Below are 16,316 nucleotides of genomic sequence, written 5' to 3'. Positions count from 1 at the left end.
AAAAAGATGTGATGTGGTTGAGGATTTGAGATTTGGATTTCCTCAGAAAAAAAGAATGAAGCACTTTATTCAGCAGAGATCATAAACATGAGTAAGTCTCTTTTATTTATTTATATACTAGTTTTCACATAACGTGTAAACATTTTACTAGTTAGACTTTTTCCAAACTATAATTCCTGACTAAATGTATAATCAAGTGAAATATTATGACGTTTCAATAACAATATACACTACTATACCATTCAAAAGCTTGATGTAAATAACATAAATGTAACAATAAATGTAACTGTAACAAATGTAACAATCATTGCTGTTCTTTCAATTTATCCCCCCTAAAAAACCTGAAAAAAAAATTTCTCAGCTCTTTTCAACATTAATAATAATAATAATAATAATAATAATAATGATAATAATAACAATAAATGTTTGATTTTTTTTTTTTTTGTAGAAAATAAGATTGTTAAAAGGATTTCTGAAGGATTGCATGACTGGAGTAATGATGCAAAAATTCAGTTTGAAAGTCAGCTTTGATTGTTCCTAATAAACTGTTTAGCTGTCATTTTGCATTATTGACACACTGTTTTCCTAATTAATGTTGTTCAGTTGCTTTGACACAATCTGTTTTGTTTAAAGCTCTATATAAATAAAGGTGACTTGACATGACTTGACTATGCTTACCGGCACTTCTGACATGTTGCCGGTACTCAGAGTCAAAGTGTCAGTGTCTGGGTTATTAGAAATGACACTATACAAATCACACTACCCAGGAGGGGTCACCTCTAATCTTGACAAATCACGTGAATGACTGCAAGCGGAGCTGGTACACACAAAGAAATACTGGTGGTAAAGATTAAACTATAGAAGGTTCGTACCAAAAAAATCAAACTACATAAGTGTAAGCCAAAATTAAACGCACAAATAAATAATTACAAAAATTACAGACTGACAAGTCTTTTTCCAATTCATGAATAACAGTGGCATCAAGTCTTGTACATTTTAATCTGTGGAGTATTTATATCAGAGGGAACAGCATTCATAAATGCTACTTTCCCTAATTCAGTGTGAGAAAATAAGAAATATAAAAATATAGTGATATCTAAACTCATCAACCACACTAATATGTCAAAATTATAGTATAATGTTACTTATTTTAACTTACCTATATGGAAATTATCACCTATATAAATACTACAAACAATTTCAAGAGTGAAAATGATAAACTAGTTTAGTTTCACAGTCGGGAATCATGTGAGTAGAGTGAATTTCAAATAATGTCTCAGTTTGTGCTGGTAAGATAATATCTCTATATTACTGATCCTGCTGTGAGAGAGAAAAGCAGAGCTGATAAAAACACATACAAGGAGCTTTTTTTTTTTTTTTTACTCCATGTCACAGAAACAGACTCTCACCCTAAAGCTCAAACACAATCTCAGAGATCATTCATGTTCTTCACTCTCTGCAGGCTGTGTGACTGGAGTATTGGAGAGGAAGGCTGTACTGCTCTGATTTCAGCTGTGCAAGCCTTCACCTTTTTTGGTGTAGGCCGGGGCTCGCAACAAGAAGACCACTCACTGTTCTCGTAACACTACCTGCTTAGTGAGATTGGATAACACTGGGAAAACGTACCTGTTCCACTTGGAACAGGGACGTTGCAGAAGCCCCATCCTTCCCGAAGGAGGTCTCAGGAGCAAATACACAAATGAACATCCGTTTATGTGCATATGGAAATTTGGAGGTGATTGTAAACCTCTGGGAAATGGCAGAAGTCTGCCGGGAAAACACGGGCTCTGAGCCTACATGTGCATCTCAATAAATTAAAATGTCATAGAAAAGTTCATTTATTTCAGTAATTCAACTCAAATTGTGAGACTTGTGTATTAAATAAATTCAGTGCACACAGATTGAAGTAGTTTAAGTCTTTGGTTCTTTTAATTGTGATGATTTTGACTCACATTTAACAACAACCCACCAATTCACTAAATCAAATTAGAATACTTCATAATTGTTGGCCTTCTGGAAAGTATGTTCATTTACTGTACATGTACTCAATACTTGCTAGGGGCTCCTTTTGCTTTAATTATTGTCTCAATTCGATGTGGCATGGAGGTGATCAGTTTGTGGCATTGCTGAGGTGGTATGGAAGCCCAGGTTTCTTTGACAGTGACCTTCAGCTCATCTGCATCTTTTGGTCTCTTGTTTCTAATTTTCCTCTTGCCAATACCCCATAGATTCTCTATGGGGTTCAGGTCTGGTGAGTTTGCTGGCCAGTCAAGCTTACCAACACCATGGTCATTTAACCAACTTTTGGGGCTTTTGGCAGCGTGGGCAGGTGCCAAATCCTGCTGGAAAATGAAATCAGCATCTTCAAAAAGCTGGTCAGCATAAGGAAGCTTGAAGTGCTCCAAAATGTCTTGGTAAAAGGGTGCAGTGACTTTAGTTTTCAAAAAAACACAATGGACCAACACCAGCAGATGACATTGCACCCCAAATCATCACAGACTGTGGAAACTTAACACTGGACTTTAAACAACTTGGGCTATGAACTTCTCCACCCATTCTCCAAACTCTAGGACCTTGGTTTCCAAATGAAATACAAAACTTGCTCTCATCTGAAAAGAAGACTTTGGACCACTAGGCAACAGTCCAGTTCTTCTTCTCCTTATCCCAGGTAAGATGCCTCTGACGTTGTCTGTGGTTCAGGAATGGCTAAACAAGAGGAATACGACAACTGTAGCCAAATTCCTTGACACGTCTGTGTGTGGTGGCTCTTGATGCCTTGACCCCAGCCTCAGTCCATTCCTTGTGAAGTTCACTCAAATTCTTGAATCGATTTTGCTTGACAATCCTCATAAGGTTGCAGTTCTCTCAGTTGGTTGTGTATCTTTTTCTTCCACACTTTTCCTTCCGCTCAACTTTCTGTTAGCATGCTTGGATACAGCACTCTGTGAACATCCAGCTTCTTTGGCAATGAATGTTTTTATCAAACACTCCATTTTAACAATCACAAATAATGTCATCACAACAACTGTCACAACATAAATACTACAGATATTTTGAAGAGTGAAAATGATTAAATAGTTCAGTTTTACTATCGGGAATCATGTGAGTACAGTGAATTTAAAATAATGTCTCAGCTTGTGCTTCTGCTGCAAGATAAAATCTCTATATTACTGATCCTACTGTGAGAGAGAAAAGCAGAGCTCATATAAACACACACAAGGAGCTGTTTTTTCTCTTCATGTCACAGAAACAGACTCTCACCCTAAATCTTAAACACAATCTCAGAGATCATTCATATTCTTCACTCTCTGCAGGCTAAGGAGCTGCAGTATTGGAGAGGAAGGCTGTTCTGCTTTGAGTTCAGCTCTGAGATCAAACCCCTCACACCTGACAGAATTAAATCTGAACTGCAATAAACCAGGAGACTCAGGAGTGAAGCTGCTCTATGCTCTACTGGAGGATCCACACTGTAAACTGCAGAAACTACAGTAAGTTATTGAGTCAATGCTTTAATTTTTTTATCTTGTATTAAAGCAGATCTTTTAGTGTATTTTATCTTTCTATATATTTTACAGTATTTGACTGATAACAGTCACACTTACAGTAGAAACTCCACAAGCTTCAAGCAAATGAATCAAAACAACACGTCCTGAACAAGCATGTCATCTGTACAAATGCAGATACTGATCCAGTAGTTTCATATTTGAGGATATTTTGTTATTAATCTGCTTGAATATGTATCTAATCTATATGCAGCCTTGAAATTTTTCCAGTCTCATGGGTACATTTTTCTTGAAATTAGTGGATTTTACATACTACCTGGATAATAATAATAATAATAAAATAATAGATGTGATAAAAATGATAAAAACGAACCACAAATTTCATAACAGCAGAATCATTGGTTTCTATTATTTTCCATATATTCTCATGACAATAGAAGAACAGAACTAAATTTATATATTTTAACTTTATCCTAAACAATTAGTATTTGGAGTTTATAGAATGAGTATGAAAAAGTTTTTAAAGAAATATTGTTTAACACTATAGTTGTCAGACTCTGGGCCAGGTTTTGTGTGTGTCTTTGCTCCCCATGTGCTCCATTACCCAGTTTCTGTCTCGCGTGTTTTAGTTCATTGGTGCCAGGTGTTTCCTATGTTATCGTCTCATTAGTTCCAGGTATCCCTCGTCTTCCCCTCATCAAGTCCCGTGTATTTAAAGTGAGTTCTGTGTTTAGTTCTTTGTCAGCCATCAAACGTCATTCTGTTCTCCTGATGTGTCGAGTCCTGTGATCCCCAGCCTTTGTTAATTAAACCCTCTCGACTCACTCGCTCCTTCGTTCCCATGTGCAATTTCCCGTGTGTACAACATAACAGAACGGCTGACCAAGACAATAAGTGGCGCTCCTTCTCCCATGTTTTGTTTTCATTTTTAAGCAGTCTTTTGTTTTCCTTCCAACCCCTCCCCCATTTGTTCTCCGTGGTACGAAGACTGCCCTGCTGTGAAGCATGCCGGCTGCACCATTGTCATGCCTGCCAGCTGAGGCTCACCTCAGCCCGCTGGCCGTGCCAAAGACAGGCCTGCCATGCGCTTAGAAGTCCAGCATGCCGGCCGCGCCATTGTCATGTCTGCCAGCTATGGCTCACCTCAGTCTGCTGGCCACGCCAAAGACAAGCCTGCCGACTGCTCAGAAGTCCAGTGCATCGGACGCACCGTTGTCCTGCCCGCTGGCCACGGTGAAGATGAAGTTCCACCTGCCAAGACTGAGTCAAGTTTGCGGGCCGCATTGAAGTGTGCTGGCCACGCCGTTATCAAGCCGACCGGCCATGGCTCACTCCAGCCTGCCAGCTACGCCAAGGACAAGCCCATGGGCTGCCCAGATGTTGAGCCTGCCTACCATGCCTTTTCCCCCCTATCCAGAAGAGGAGAATAGGGGTGAGGAGAAGGGTGTCGGCTTCAGCCCCAGAGCTCACTCCAGTGTCGGTCCAGGCCCCAAAGTTTGCTCCATTGTCGGCCCAGGCCCCAGAGTTCGCTTCAGTGTCAGCCAAGGCCCCAGAGTTCACTCCAGTGTCTTCCCTACACTGCCATGGTCTCTTTTGTCCCCTACTTCGCCATGTCCTCCTGAGTTCCCTACTCCACAATGGTGCCCAGAGCTGACAAATCCACCATGATGCCCACTCTGGAGGCCTCTCGTCTGTTAACCCTGCTCCTAGATTACCCACCCCCCCTTCCCATTGGATGTTGTTCGGCGCAGGACATGCCTTCCGGGAGGGTGTGTGTCTTTGCTCCCATGTGCTCCATTACCTAGTTTCTGTCTCTCATGTTTTTAGTTCATTGGTCACAAGTGTTTCCTATGTTATTGTCTCATTAGTTCCATGTGTCCCTCGTCTTCCCCTTATCAAGTCCCATGTATTTATAGTGAGTTCTGTGTTTAGTTCTTTGTCGGCCGTCAAACGTCATTCTGTTCTCCTGATGTGTCGAGTCCTGTGATCCCCAGCCTTTGTTAATAAATCACTTTTGATTTATTTACTTCTCATCTCCTCGCACCTTCGTTCCCGTGTGCAACGTGACAGTAGTCTGTTCATCATGTCTGTTTTAATAACAATCAAATGACTGTGCTAAAGTGGTTTAAATAACTCAGTCATGTGAAAAGAAATAACTAATAACACTGTTGTTGCACTTTAGATGCTGAATGATGTCTGTGAATGTATAAATACTGTCATTGTTAACTTTTTGTTTAACTTTCTAGAGTGGATAAACAGGGAAATGCTTTTTGTGGCATCTTCTCCTGATAAGACCGAAAAGAACTTAAATTACACTTTCAGTTTTGATCGTACAGATAAGAGCAATACTTCAATCAAATCTGTAAAGGGTCTACTTTTATTTGTATACACACATTATAACAACAACACTTTGTGCATTTATAAAATAAAGAAAACAAACAGAATGCGCTGTCTGCCGCCTTGGTCTGCATTATCTTTGTTTAGAAACACGTCATTAAAATGAACTGTAACTCAGCAAATAGTCAACAAAGAGACATGACATATATATCTATAGAAAGCTTGACATGTCTACTTTTAAACTAAGCAAGTCTTATCAAAAACAAATATTCTGTGATAAAGTAATCCATATGAAACCAACGCGATGTCCAGTCTTTCACTTCTCCATCCATTAAATCTAATGCGACCACGCCCACGCTCTGAGCGCGCTATAGATATTATAATTATCCATGTGAAACGCCCAGTGTGTAAACGCCCACATCACAGCGAACAAAGCAGCGAGACTGTACCTCAAGTTTTTTAAACTTTACTGTTCGCTTCGCACTGAGAATGCAGTGGCTTGATCCAGCAGAGATCATAAACATGAGAAAGTCTTTTTTATTAACCTACTTGTATTAGTTTCACACAACTTATACACATTTTACTAGTTAGACATTTTTCAAACTATAATTCCTGACTGAATTTTCATTCACAGCATCTAAATGTCTCAAAATGCCAGGATTTTTTTGTTTGTTTGTTTGTTTTTTTATGTTCTGTGACATAGACAGCAATACAATATAAAAGTAATATGAGTTATAATGTTACTAATGTCAGTAAGAATGATTAGACAAAACTTGACTGTGATAGGCAATTCTCTGTTCACAAATATAGCCATATATGTTAATAACTAGTTTTTAGATTGTATAGGCCTACATACAAAGCATGCTTGTGTTTATGAATGTAACTAAGCTTCTGTTCAAAAATATCTGCTCTGGTGTGTCATACCTGGTTGTTGGTGTTTGCGATCATCTGAGGTGTAAATATGTCAAGTAAGCTGTAAATATCACTAATAATAATGTGTGCTATGTGGTAATTGTGTTCTTTTTTTCTTTTTTTATAAATTAGTACTAGTATCATTGACCATCCCAATAATGTTAATAATGTAGTTTTTTTGTGTGTAAACAGCATGCTTACTTAGATGTATGGATAACAGTGCAAAAGAACCTGTTGCAAAGCGAGCCAATGCAAATAAGCAGCCCACTCAGGAACCTGGAACACAGCTAAGACATGAGTCTCTTCAAAAAAAATTTTTTTTAATGTTCTTCAGAGCACATAAACAATATATACTTTGGAAATGCCAGGTATGTGATGTTCATTTATATATTTCAGCATGACACAATACTAGTCAAAAGCTTTTGAACAGTAAGATTTTTTATGTTTTTATAAAGAATTCTCTTCTGCTCACCAAGCCTGCATTTATTTGATCCAAAATATATAAAGTTGCATTTACTAAAGCAGTAATATTGTGAAATATTTTTACTATTTAAAATAACTGCTTTCTATTTGAATATATTTTAAAATGTAATTTATTCCTGTGATCAAAGCTACATTTTCAGCATCATTACTCCAGTCTTACTCCAATTGTAACAATATACACTATACCATTCAAAAGCTTGGAGTCAGTATATATAGAAATTAAAACTTTTATTTAGCACAAAAGTTATGATAAAGACATTTATCATGTTAAAAATGATGCTGTTCTTTTGAAATTTCTATTCATCAAAATTACCTGAAAAAAAAAAAATCTTTTCAGCTCTTTTCAATATAATAATAATAATAATAATAATAATAATAAATGTATGTTTTTTGAGCAGCAAATCAGAATTTTAGAATGATTTCTGAAACATCATGTGACTGGAGTAATGATGCCAAAAAGTCAGCTTTGATAGTTCCTAATAAACTGTTTAACTGCACTCGCAAATGAATCTCAAGTTATTTTGTGTGATAACTAAATATATTTTAAATAAACTACAAACAAAATATATATACATTTATTTTGTCATCACAATCTTTCATGCAGAGGTGGGTAGTCGAGGGGTCAGAAAGCAAAAAATCCTGCCATATTTTTATTCCACCCATGAACTCTGATAGAGGAACCAAGTCTTTCCTTTCAAGTCACAAGCAAGTCTCAAGTCAAATCCCAAGTCCTCAAAGAGTTAAAGTTCATGAGATAATTAAGTGACTAATTAAATGATGAATGTGCATAAATGATGAACACCTGCTGTTATTCAGAATTACAGAGGATCAGATGTTGATGTTTTATTGATTAAAATAACGCCACCATCATGGAGATCAGTGTTTGCTTTAGTTGGGCTCTTGACCCTTTTAATAACTCTTGCTTAAATATTGGGGGGAAAAAAACAGTATCAGCTCAGGCCTTTAGAAATGAACACTTATCATATTATCCTCAACAGTGGTGACAGTAATTATTAATGTTGCAGTGCATGATGGGAGTTTTTACTATGGTGTTACCCAGCATGCATTGCAGCATGAAGCATTTTATTGATTGTCACCATTGTTGAGATTCATATGCTGATTCTTGATGTCTGTGTGTGTCTAAATACTACAAAAAAGGACTTGTAATATTGAATTTCCAAGTAATTTTTAGGAGAGCATGATCCTTTTTCCAACTCTGTTTTTTTTTTTTTGTGTCTAACATGTTGGTGTGTGTCTAACATGTTGGTGTTATATTTTTCACAACTACAAACTACACATACACTCTAACTATACAATAACTATTTATCTATCTATCTATCTATCTATCTACTTTATCTATCTACATACATACTGTAACTATAGACTCTATATATATTTCTATACTATATCTTTAGAATATTTATATGTGTTTGTTTGTATCCTATCTATCTACATAAATACATACAGATAGATAGATAGATAGATAGATAGATAGATAGATAGATAGGTAGATGCAATTGCGAGTTATAAAGTCAGAATTGTGAGATGTAAACGTTCAATTGTAAGAAAATAGTCAGTCTTTTTTTCACAGAATTGGACTTTATAACTCATAATTGTGGGTCATCTCACAATTTTGAGAAAAGAAAGCCAGAATTGCGTGTTGTAAACTCACAACTGCAAGTAAAAACTCAGAATTGTGAATTTATATCTTGCAGTTTTGACTCCATTTCTCAAAATATGAATAACATAATAATATAGCATTATAACATTTAATCTCTAAGTTTCATCATATAAAAAGTGTCAACCTGTAATTGTTACCTTAAATATTTCTGTAATTGTTACCTTAGCTATTTCTTATGGAAGCATGTTTCCACCATAAAAAAATAATAAACTAAAAATAAATAATAAAAACTAAAACAAGGTAATTGTGACTTTTTATCTCACAATTCTGAGCTTTTCTCTGGCAATTGTGAGTTTACTCCTCGCAACTGTGACTTATTTTCTCAGAACTGTGTGATATATAAATTTCATTTTAAATTTATTTTTTTGTATCTTCATGAACCTTTTGTATATTGTTAATATATACAATATATAGTATCCTGAAGATGAAAAGAAAATTTATTTGAATTTGAAAATTCAAATTCATTAAATTTAATTGTAAGAATAGTATGACAATGTGTTCATATAATTAATGTCCTAATGCAGCCTCAAGAGGGCGCCATGAGATAAGATGCCACAGAGTTTACCAGCAGAGTGCTAGAGTCTGCTAGTAATGCAATTAAACAGCAAGCATCCGAGTTTTTTTTTTTTTTTTTTTTTTTTGGTTGAATTGGGCTACTTTTAAACTGTTGCCATGGCTTGATTTCCCCCGTGGGTTAAAGGTTTGAAATGCTGCATAAATTACATTTGACTGAAACGCTTGTATTGAAACATATGGCATTCTACCTATGATAAAACTCTGCTAGAGTTTTGTGAAGAAGGGCCACTGCTAGGAAGGGTTTTAGCTGTGTTTATGATCAATAAGCATAACAGTGACTGTAAAATATGTTTATTAGGTATGGAAATGACATATTTTTAGTTTTGATATTTGAGATTGTGCTACTTGGGCACTTTCAGAATTACTTTAACCACCAACTTACCAACCAACCCCTTATCACTTCCTCATCACTTTTCCTCATGACGGTCATAAATACAGTGTGATTCAAAAAGTCACATGTCTGAAAAAGATGAATACATAAAATTAGTGATATTAATATATCTACAAATATCACTGGATCCCACATTCCTGCTACAGTTCCTTCATTGTGTGAATGTTAATAGTAAAATAACATTCTGCGGCATTAATATGCATGTAATGGAAGAGTAATTTTTCTGGGAAGTCAAAGATTATGCAATAATTTGCGATTGTTACTCTTCTCTGTGAACTAGACGATATGTGATGCATCTCCCTTTATCACAAACATGGACGCAAAATGCCAGGGTCTGTTCATGATGCACAATATGAGTTGTGCCACAAGTAAATTATTTCACTTTTTAAGGCACAGTTGCTTGATTATTGGAGGACAAAGGCTAAGCTCGCTGGCCCTCTCTGATTATTTTTCCTGACACTGCACACAAGCACAGTTTAACCTAGCCCACAGCACAACAGATGAAGGCCAGGTTTCTGTGGCAGAAAAAACACTGGTTTTTAGGAAAAAGACAAGCCGCCATTGGAATAGAACACATTAATATTCATGAGCTGAGGATTCCATGTAGTATCCACATGCATTATGTGACATATAGCTTTTAGAACTTATGTTGTTGTTGTTGTTGTTTTTAATTGATTCGATCACTCTTGTTGAGTCTAATTGTGTTTTTCCCTATAAATGTTACCGCGTCCATATTTTGTTTATTGACAAACAGATGTTCTCGCTTATAAACAGTACAGTTAATTTCGAACAGTTCGCGAATCGGATTGACTGAATCACTTAATAGAACGACTCGTTAGCGAGTGGCCTACTGAACTGGAATTGGAACCCGTGATTTAGCGCCGCCTATCGACCGACCGCAGATCGCATCTGCTCCACATTTTCTTTTGAAGCTCCGCCTCTGACCATCGCAAATCTGTGTATGTGAGAGATGAGCAGCAGCAGAAAGCTGTGCGGACCTGGTGCATGAGAAGTGAGGTCCTCAACCATCCCAGTCCAGCTTGAGCGTCCGTTTTATGATGGCCGCGGCTGTGGAGAGAGGAGGGGTGCGGGCCGCCTTCATGAACCCGGGTGTCGGTGCACCCGCTCCCGCACCCGCTGCCGCTCTGCCCGGAGGATCAACCATGGCCGGAGCTGGGGGTTCGGGCTCGGGTGCGGCGGGTTTGGGTCCCATCATGCCTGTGCCAATGAATTTGTTTGCAACGTGGGAGATTGACCGCTCATCTCCGAGCTGTGTTCCGAGGTACATCAAACCTAATACTATTGTTCATGTGTGTAAATAACGCTTCAGAATTTATCAAACACTGTGCATTTGTTTGATTGCATGCTTTTCTGTGCATGCAACATGGGCTTTAATTTGCGCATGTTATGCTTAAGGAGGTCAAAACAAAACTCGTGCATTCAGAGCTGTGATGGTGAGTTCTGGGGGAACGTATTATGATACATGGAAACCTACATATGTTCATTTTAAAGGACCGTTATGGACATTTATGTTTGCAAGTGTCTATATGAACACAGAAAACATCAATAGTTGACCGGATTAATGTGCATGTTTGATAAAGCAGGTCACAACAGATCATCATGCAGTATTGTGATGCTGAAAAACGTAATTTTTTTAAACATAACGCCATATATCAGAATGTTTACATAGGCACATTTCTTTATGTGTTTAGTTTGGTTTATATACACAGAAAATCACAGTTAGCTAACATGTTTTGGGTGTCATATAAACACACCCACTAAAGTTAAATAATCTTTAGTGCTTCATTTCAATATCTGTCTTTTTCAGATATATGCCGTTCAACATGCCATTTTGTCTCATTATTTTGCATTAATATCATTTAAGTGCAACTTTGCATATATTTACTGAAAATTCGTCTTGTTTTGGTTTCAGGATGGAGCATGTTTTTAAAAAGCCTGTGTTAATTGCATGGAAGGCTTTTAAGTCTGGAGCAATCAGTGGTCTCAAAAGCCCTTTTGTATTCATTACAGTCAAATCAATGCACATTTGTGCTTGTTGTAATAACCATGAGTGCCACTTGTTTGTAAAAAAATGCATATTCAGGATTTTGAATGACGTTAGTCACAATTATTATCAGTTTTCAGTTATTCAGTTTTGAATTATCTGTTATTATCAGTTATAAATGCTGCATTACGTAATTATAGCTGTTGTTGAACATATAGAAAATCTCTTCTTTGCCCAGTGAGTTCCTGTGTTACACATGATGCATTTTGTCCAAATGACCCGAAACTATCCAGTGTTATCTATTTAAAACCGAGAGTTCATCTGGGAACGTCATCATGACAGTGAAATTAAAAGAGTGGCGGGATGCTTTACACATTTAAGGGTAGCAAGTGATTCTCTCATGCTCATTTTAACATTGCATTTAACATTGTCCATTTGAAAAACCCGTATCAGACAATTTTGACAAAACAAAAAATAACAAAAACATAGAACTAAATGTGATGTAATGTTTCTACATTTAAACTATAGGGGGATTCATAAATAATTTTTTACTTATTTAATGATAAAATGTTCTTAAAATCATGTCTTAACATATGTGAAATACAGTAATATATATATATATATATATATATATATATATATATATATATATATATATATATATACTTTACTTATATTAATTAAAAGTAGTTCATACTTTCTACTTCGTATTCTTTTTTATACAATATTTTATAGTATTTTTATAATAGAATGAAGTGTATAGTACTCAGGATTTTACTGTAGTATTTTACATAGTAGTTTGTAACTACGAATTGGTTGCAAATTAGTATGATTGCATTTGTACGTTTTTGTACAATCTGCATACACTGCACTGAGAGTTGAATTATTATGAATTACATTGTTAAAATTCATACAAAATTTAGTTCCGCTCATAAAATAGTTCAGTTTTCTCATGAGATTGGGTTGTTTTTTTCACACGACTTCACACATTACAATCCGTGTAACATAAATTACAATTGAACACTTTTTTTTTACAGTTGTTGACTTAAAACATACAAAAACAGTAGGACAACTCTAGATTACACTTTTAAGATTTTAAACTTTTTGTTGTATTCTGTTATACTTGTGTAAAGCAGGTTTATTGGATCGGATCAGTGCAAGCTCCAGTGTTTACATGCTTATGAATGGAAGTGAATGTCAGACTGGATTTTGTATTTGTCAAGCATTGTAAAGTTAAAGCAAGCACATCCCTGGTTTGTTGTTTTAAAGGCCAGGGTGGTTTCTACAATCTTCAGATCCAATCTGATGATGATTTGTCAATATAGTGTTTAATTTGTGCTAAAATATATTAAGCTACTTAATGAATTTCCGTAATAATTTTTTGTGTCTGTAATATTTATGTAGTAAATATGCATTTTGTTTAAAAAACATCCTTTGGCTGTTACTGTATTCACAATATACTGTATCACAGCTTTTTTTTTTAATCTAAATATGTAGCAAGTGGGGATGTGTGCTACCTTCCTGTTATTGTTTTTTTTTTCTGTTATTTTGGATGATGGGCTTAGGATAGCGAGTAATTGCCTTACTAAAAGCAAACCTGGAGGCACATTAAGCTCCGCAGAGAGCTGTGAGAACTTGTGGGACTAGATTAATCAGCCCGGCCCAGATGTGTCCCGATGGCTTTGGAAATAAGAACAGGATTGCTTCCTGCATGGAGACATCCCTCAAGTATCTGGACTTCAGCGGTTCTCAGCTCGAGATGTGACTCTGCTGGCCGCCCTCAAGTCCTCTCAAAGAAAGGGCAAATGTGTATTTCACTGAAATGCCAAAGCTGTTTGCTTCATCTGTTCTGCTTTATACAGCATGGCTGGAGTCCCTCTACCGATTAGGGTTGGGAAGCAAAACCTGTGCTGTTCTATTTCAGAACAGGTTCCATTTTTTAAATACATATAAAACATTTTCATGACTTTCAGTTCAATTAGTGCTTAATTTTACTTAAATGTTGTGACAGTGTTTCCTGCATTCTTACTGAATATACAGCATCATGACCCCCCAAAAAATGTTTTTTACTTTTTTAAGTTGTGAGCTTGTCATCTGAATTTAAAGTGATGATGTAAAAAGATACAAAATACAAAGACAATAAATAGACGTCAGACCTTTTTAGAGATTAACTGATATTAAAGGGGTCATATGATGTTGCTAAAAAAGAATATTATTTTGTGTATTTGGTGTAATGAAATGTGTTTTACAAAATGTGTTTAAAGACAAAAAATAGGACCACACACTGTCATTATTGTTTCTCCTCTTGCCCCGCCTTCTGAAACGCGATCGATTTTTACAAAGCTCATCATCTGATAAGCGAGGTGTGCTCTGATTGGCCAGCTATCCAGTTGTTGAATTTTCAAGCGGTGACGAAAATGTTACACCCCTTAAATACTGTGATGCTGTGTGTCCCGATGTGACGAGACAAAACCAATAAAACACATTAGAAACGAGCCATTTGGTGCATTTGGTGACATAATTACTGATTATAATGACTTATACTGTGTTTTTACATGTTTATCACGCTGCAAAAACATATAACCATGTCTACACTGCTCAAAACTCACGTTTGAATCATCAGTGGCAAATCAAATATGAAAACATACTTAGAGCTTGTTTGAGTCAGAACAGCCGGCATTGTAGGCTACCATCCAGATTCAGGAAACAGTCCTCTGTAAAATGTGACCAAAGAAAGTAATTTCTCTTTCACAACTAAACAAAAACAAACAAAACAATTACAACTTAACCACTGATTTCTAGTTGTGTCCTCTTTTGGAAGACCAAAGAAAGTAATTTCGCTTTCACAATGAAACACACAGCGTCTCCACAACATGGCGGAGGCAGCAACAATAGAGTTACACCTTCTTTCTTTGCGTGAACATTTGGGCGGCGTTTTGCAAATCTTCCCACACAGTGATGTAGACATGTGGGGGCGTGTTTAAACGAGGCGTTTTAGGAGGGCGTGGACGAGTCTTAACTTTTAGAACTTTAGGGATCTTATCTATTCACGAACAGCTTGTAACACTCCAAAGAGAAACGAAAACTCGAAATTGCATCATATGACCCCTTTAACCTGTGCAGTGTTTCTAATCGTGTCTTGTATCATGATGTTTTAGCATGTTGTGAGGTCGTCGGCAGTAGCCAGTCCCAGTCCCAGGCTCTAGTAGGAGACTCAGCTGCCGTAAATGAATGACGAAGGCCACTGGAAGTGATTTATAGATTCCTCCCCTCCTTCCTCTTGTCCCTGCAAAGACAAATGAGTGTAAACCCATCCAGGCATAGATCGAGCTGCCGTAATTAAAGATGCGGCTCCAATCAGTTTATCCAGCCAATAGCATGTCAATTATTCATGCTCGTTCATCAGACCTTAATTGGTGTGGGACTCCGTGTAGGGTCATTATTTCTGATGAAACGCCAGCTGATGTCGGCAAGGTACATGATGTTGTCCTTTCCCAGAGATCCATGGGTTGGAAATACGTGCATCATTGTACCTCTTAAAAACCATAGGTTTCTGTTGCTCAAGGGTCCCTCGGGAAATTAGCTGCACACTTCAGACTCATTTTCTATTTTAAACCACTGATACACACTAAAAGGACTTCGGGGCATCAGTAAATGTCAGCGGAAATGTCTCAATGTTTACATAAATACCGCAATATGTTCTGTAGAAGAAATAAAGTCATAGAGGTTTGGAATATAAGGGTAAATGATGACAGGATTTTTATTTTGGGGTGAATCTTCTAGGGCTGCTACCATTGTTGGGGGTAATGCATTACAAGTAACGTTATGTAATCAGATTACTTTTTTTCAAGTAACTAGTAAAGTAACACATTACTTTTAAATTTACAAGAAAATACCTGAGTTACTTTTTCAAATAAGTAACGCCAGTTACTTTGTTTAAATGTGAACATGCATTTACTCATTACTCATTTAATATTCCTCAAAATTAATAAAAACAATAAAAATGACTCAAAATGCACAAAAAATCATGTTACTGTAATTCTAGACTGAATATGAACATGCATTTACTTATATCGCACAAAAACAGATTCAGTGTTTCTCAAAATGAATAAAAACAGTGAAATGCAAACTCAGAATATGATGCAAAACTGAAATAATTAAATTTGTTAAATAACACAAATATCCTTTAGGGATTTAATCCTGTTTTATTAACCAGCGTCTTTGCTGCTGACCTTCGATGAGCCAATTCAACCATACGAATAAGCAAAAACAACTTTAGTTAATCATGACATTTGTGTTTATTTTTTCCATTGCTGAACAGTGTTGAACTTTCTTCTCCTGCATCCTATTCTTAATGAAATTCAGAGTGGTTTGAGCTGCGCCCTCTACTGTACAGACGTGAATTTACACTTCCTTCAGCCTGAGGCT

General features: G+C 36.5%; 1 protein-coding gene across 1 annotated transcript in view; it reads left to right on the top strand.

The window, feature by feature from the left end:
* The first annotated feature begins 10,806 nt into the window (after positions 1 to 10,806).
* The window catches only part of LOC109099903 (phosphofurin acidic cluster sorting protein 2-like), a 70,614-nt gene continuing 65,104 nt past the window's right edge, over positions 10,807 to 16,316 (top strand). Inside the window, exon 1 of the mRNA XM_042712243.1 lies at positions 10,807 to 11,165. Within this exon, the coding sequence (XP_042568177.1) occupies positions 10,939 to 11,165 (227 nt within the window). The 5' untranslated portion in view covers positions 10,807 to 10,938. The remainder of the gene's footprint in view (positions 11,166 to 16,316) is intronic.

This window comes from Cyprinus carpio, chromosome A22, assembly GCF_018340385.1.
Source record: "Cyprinus carpio isolate SPL01 chromosome A22, ASM1834038v1, whole genome shotgun sequence".
Taxonomy (NCBI): Eukaryota; Metazoa; Chordata; class Actinopteri; order Cypriniformes; family Cyprinidae; genus Cyprinus; species Cyprinus carpio.
The sequence above is the reverse complement of the archived record's forward strand: the minus strand, read 5'-3'. Positions and strand labels throughout refer to the sequence as shown.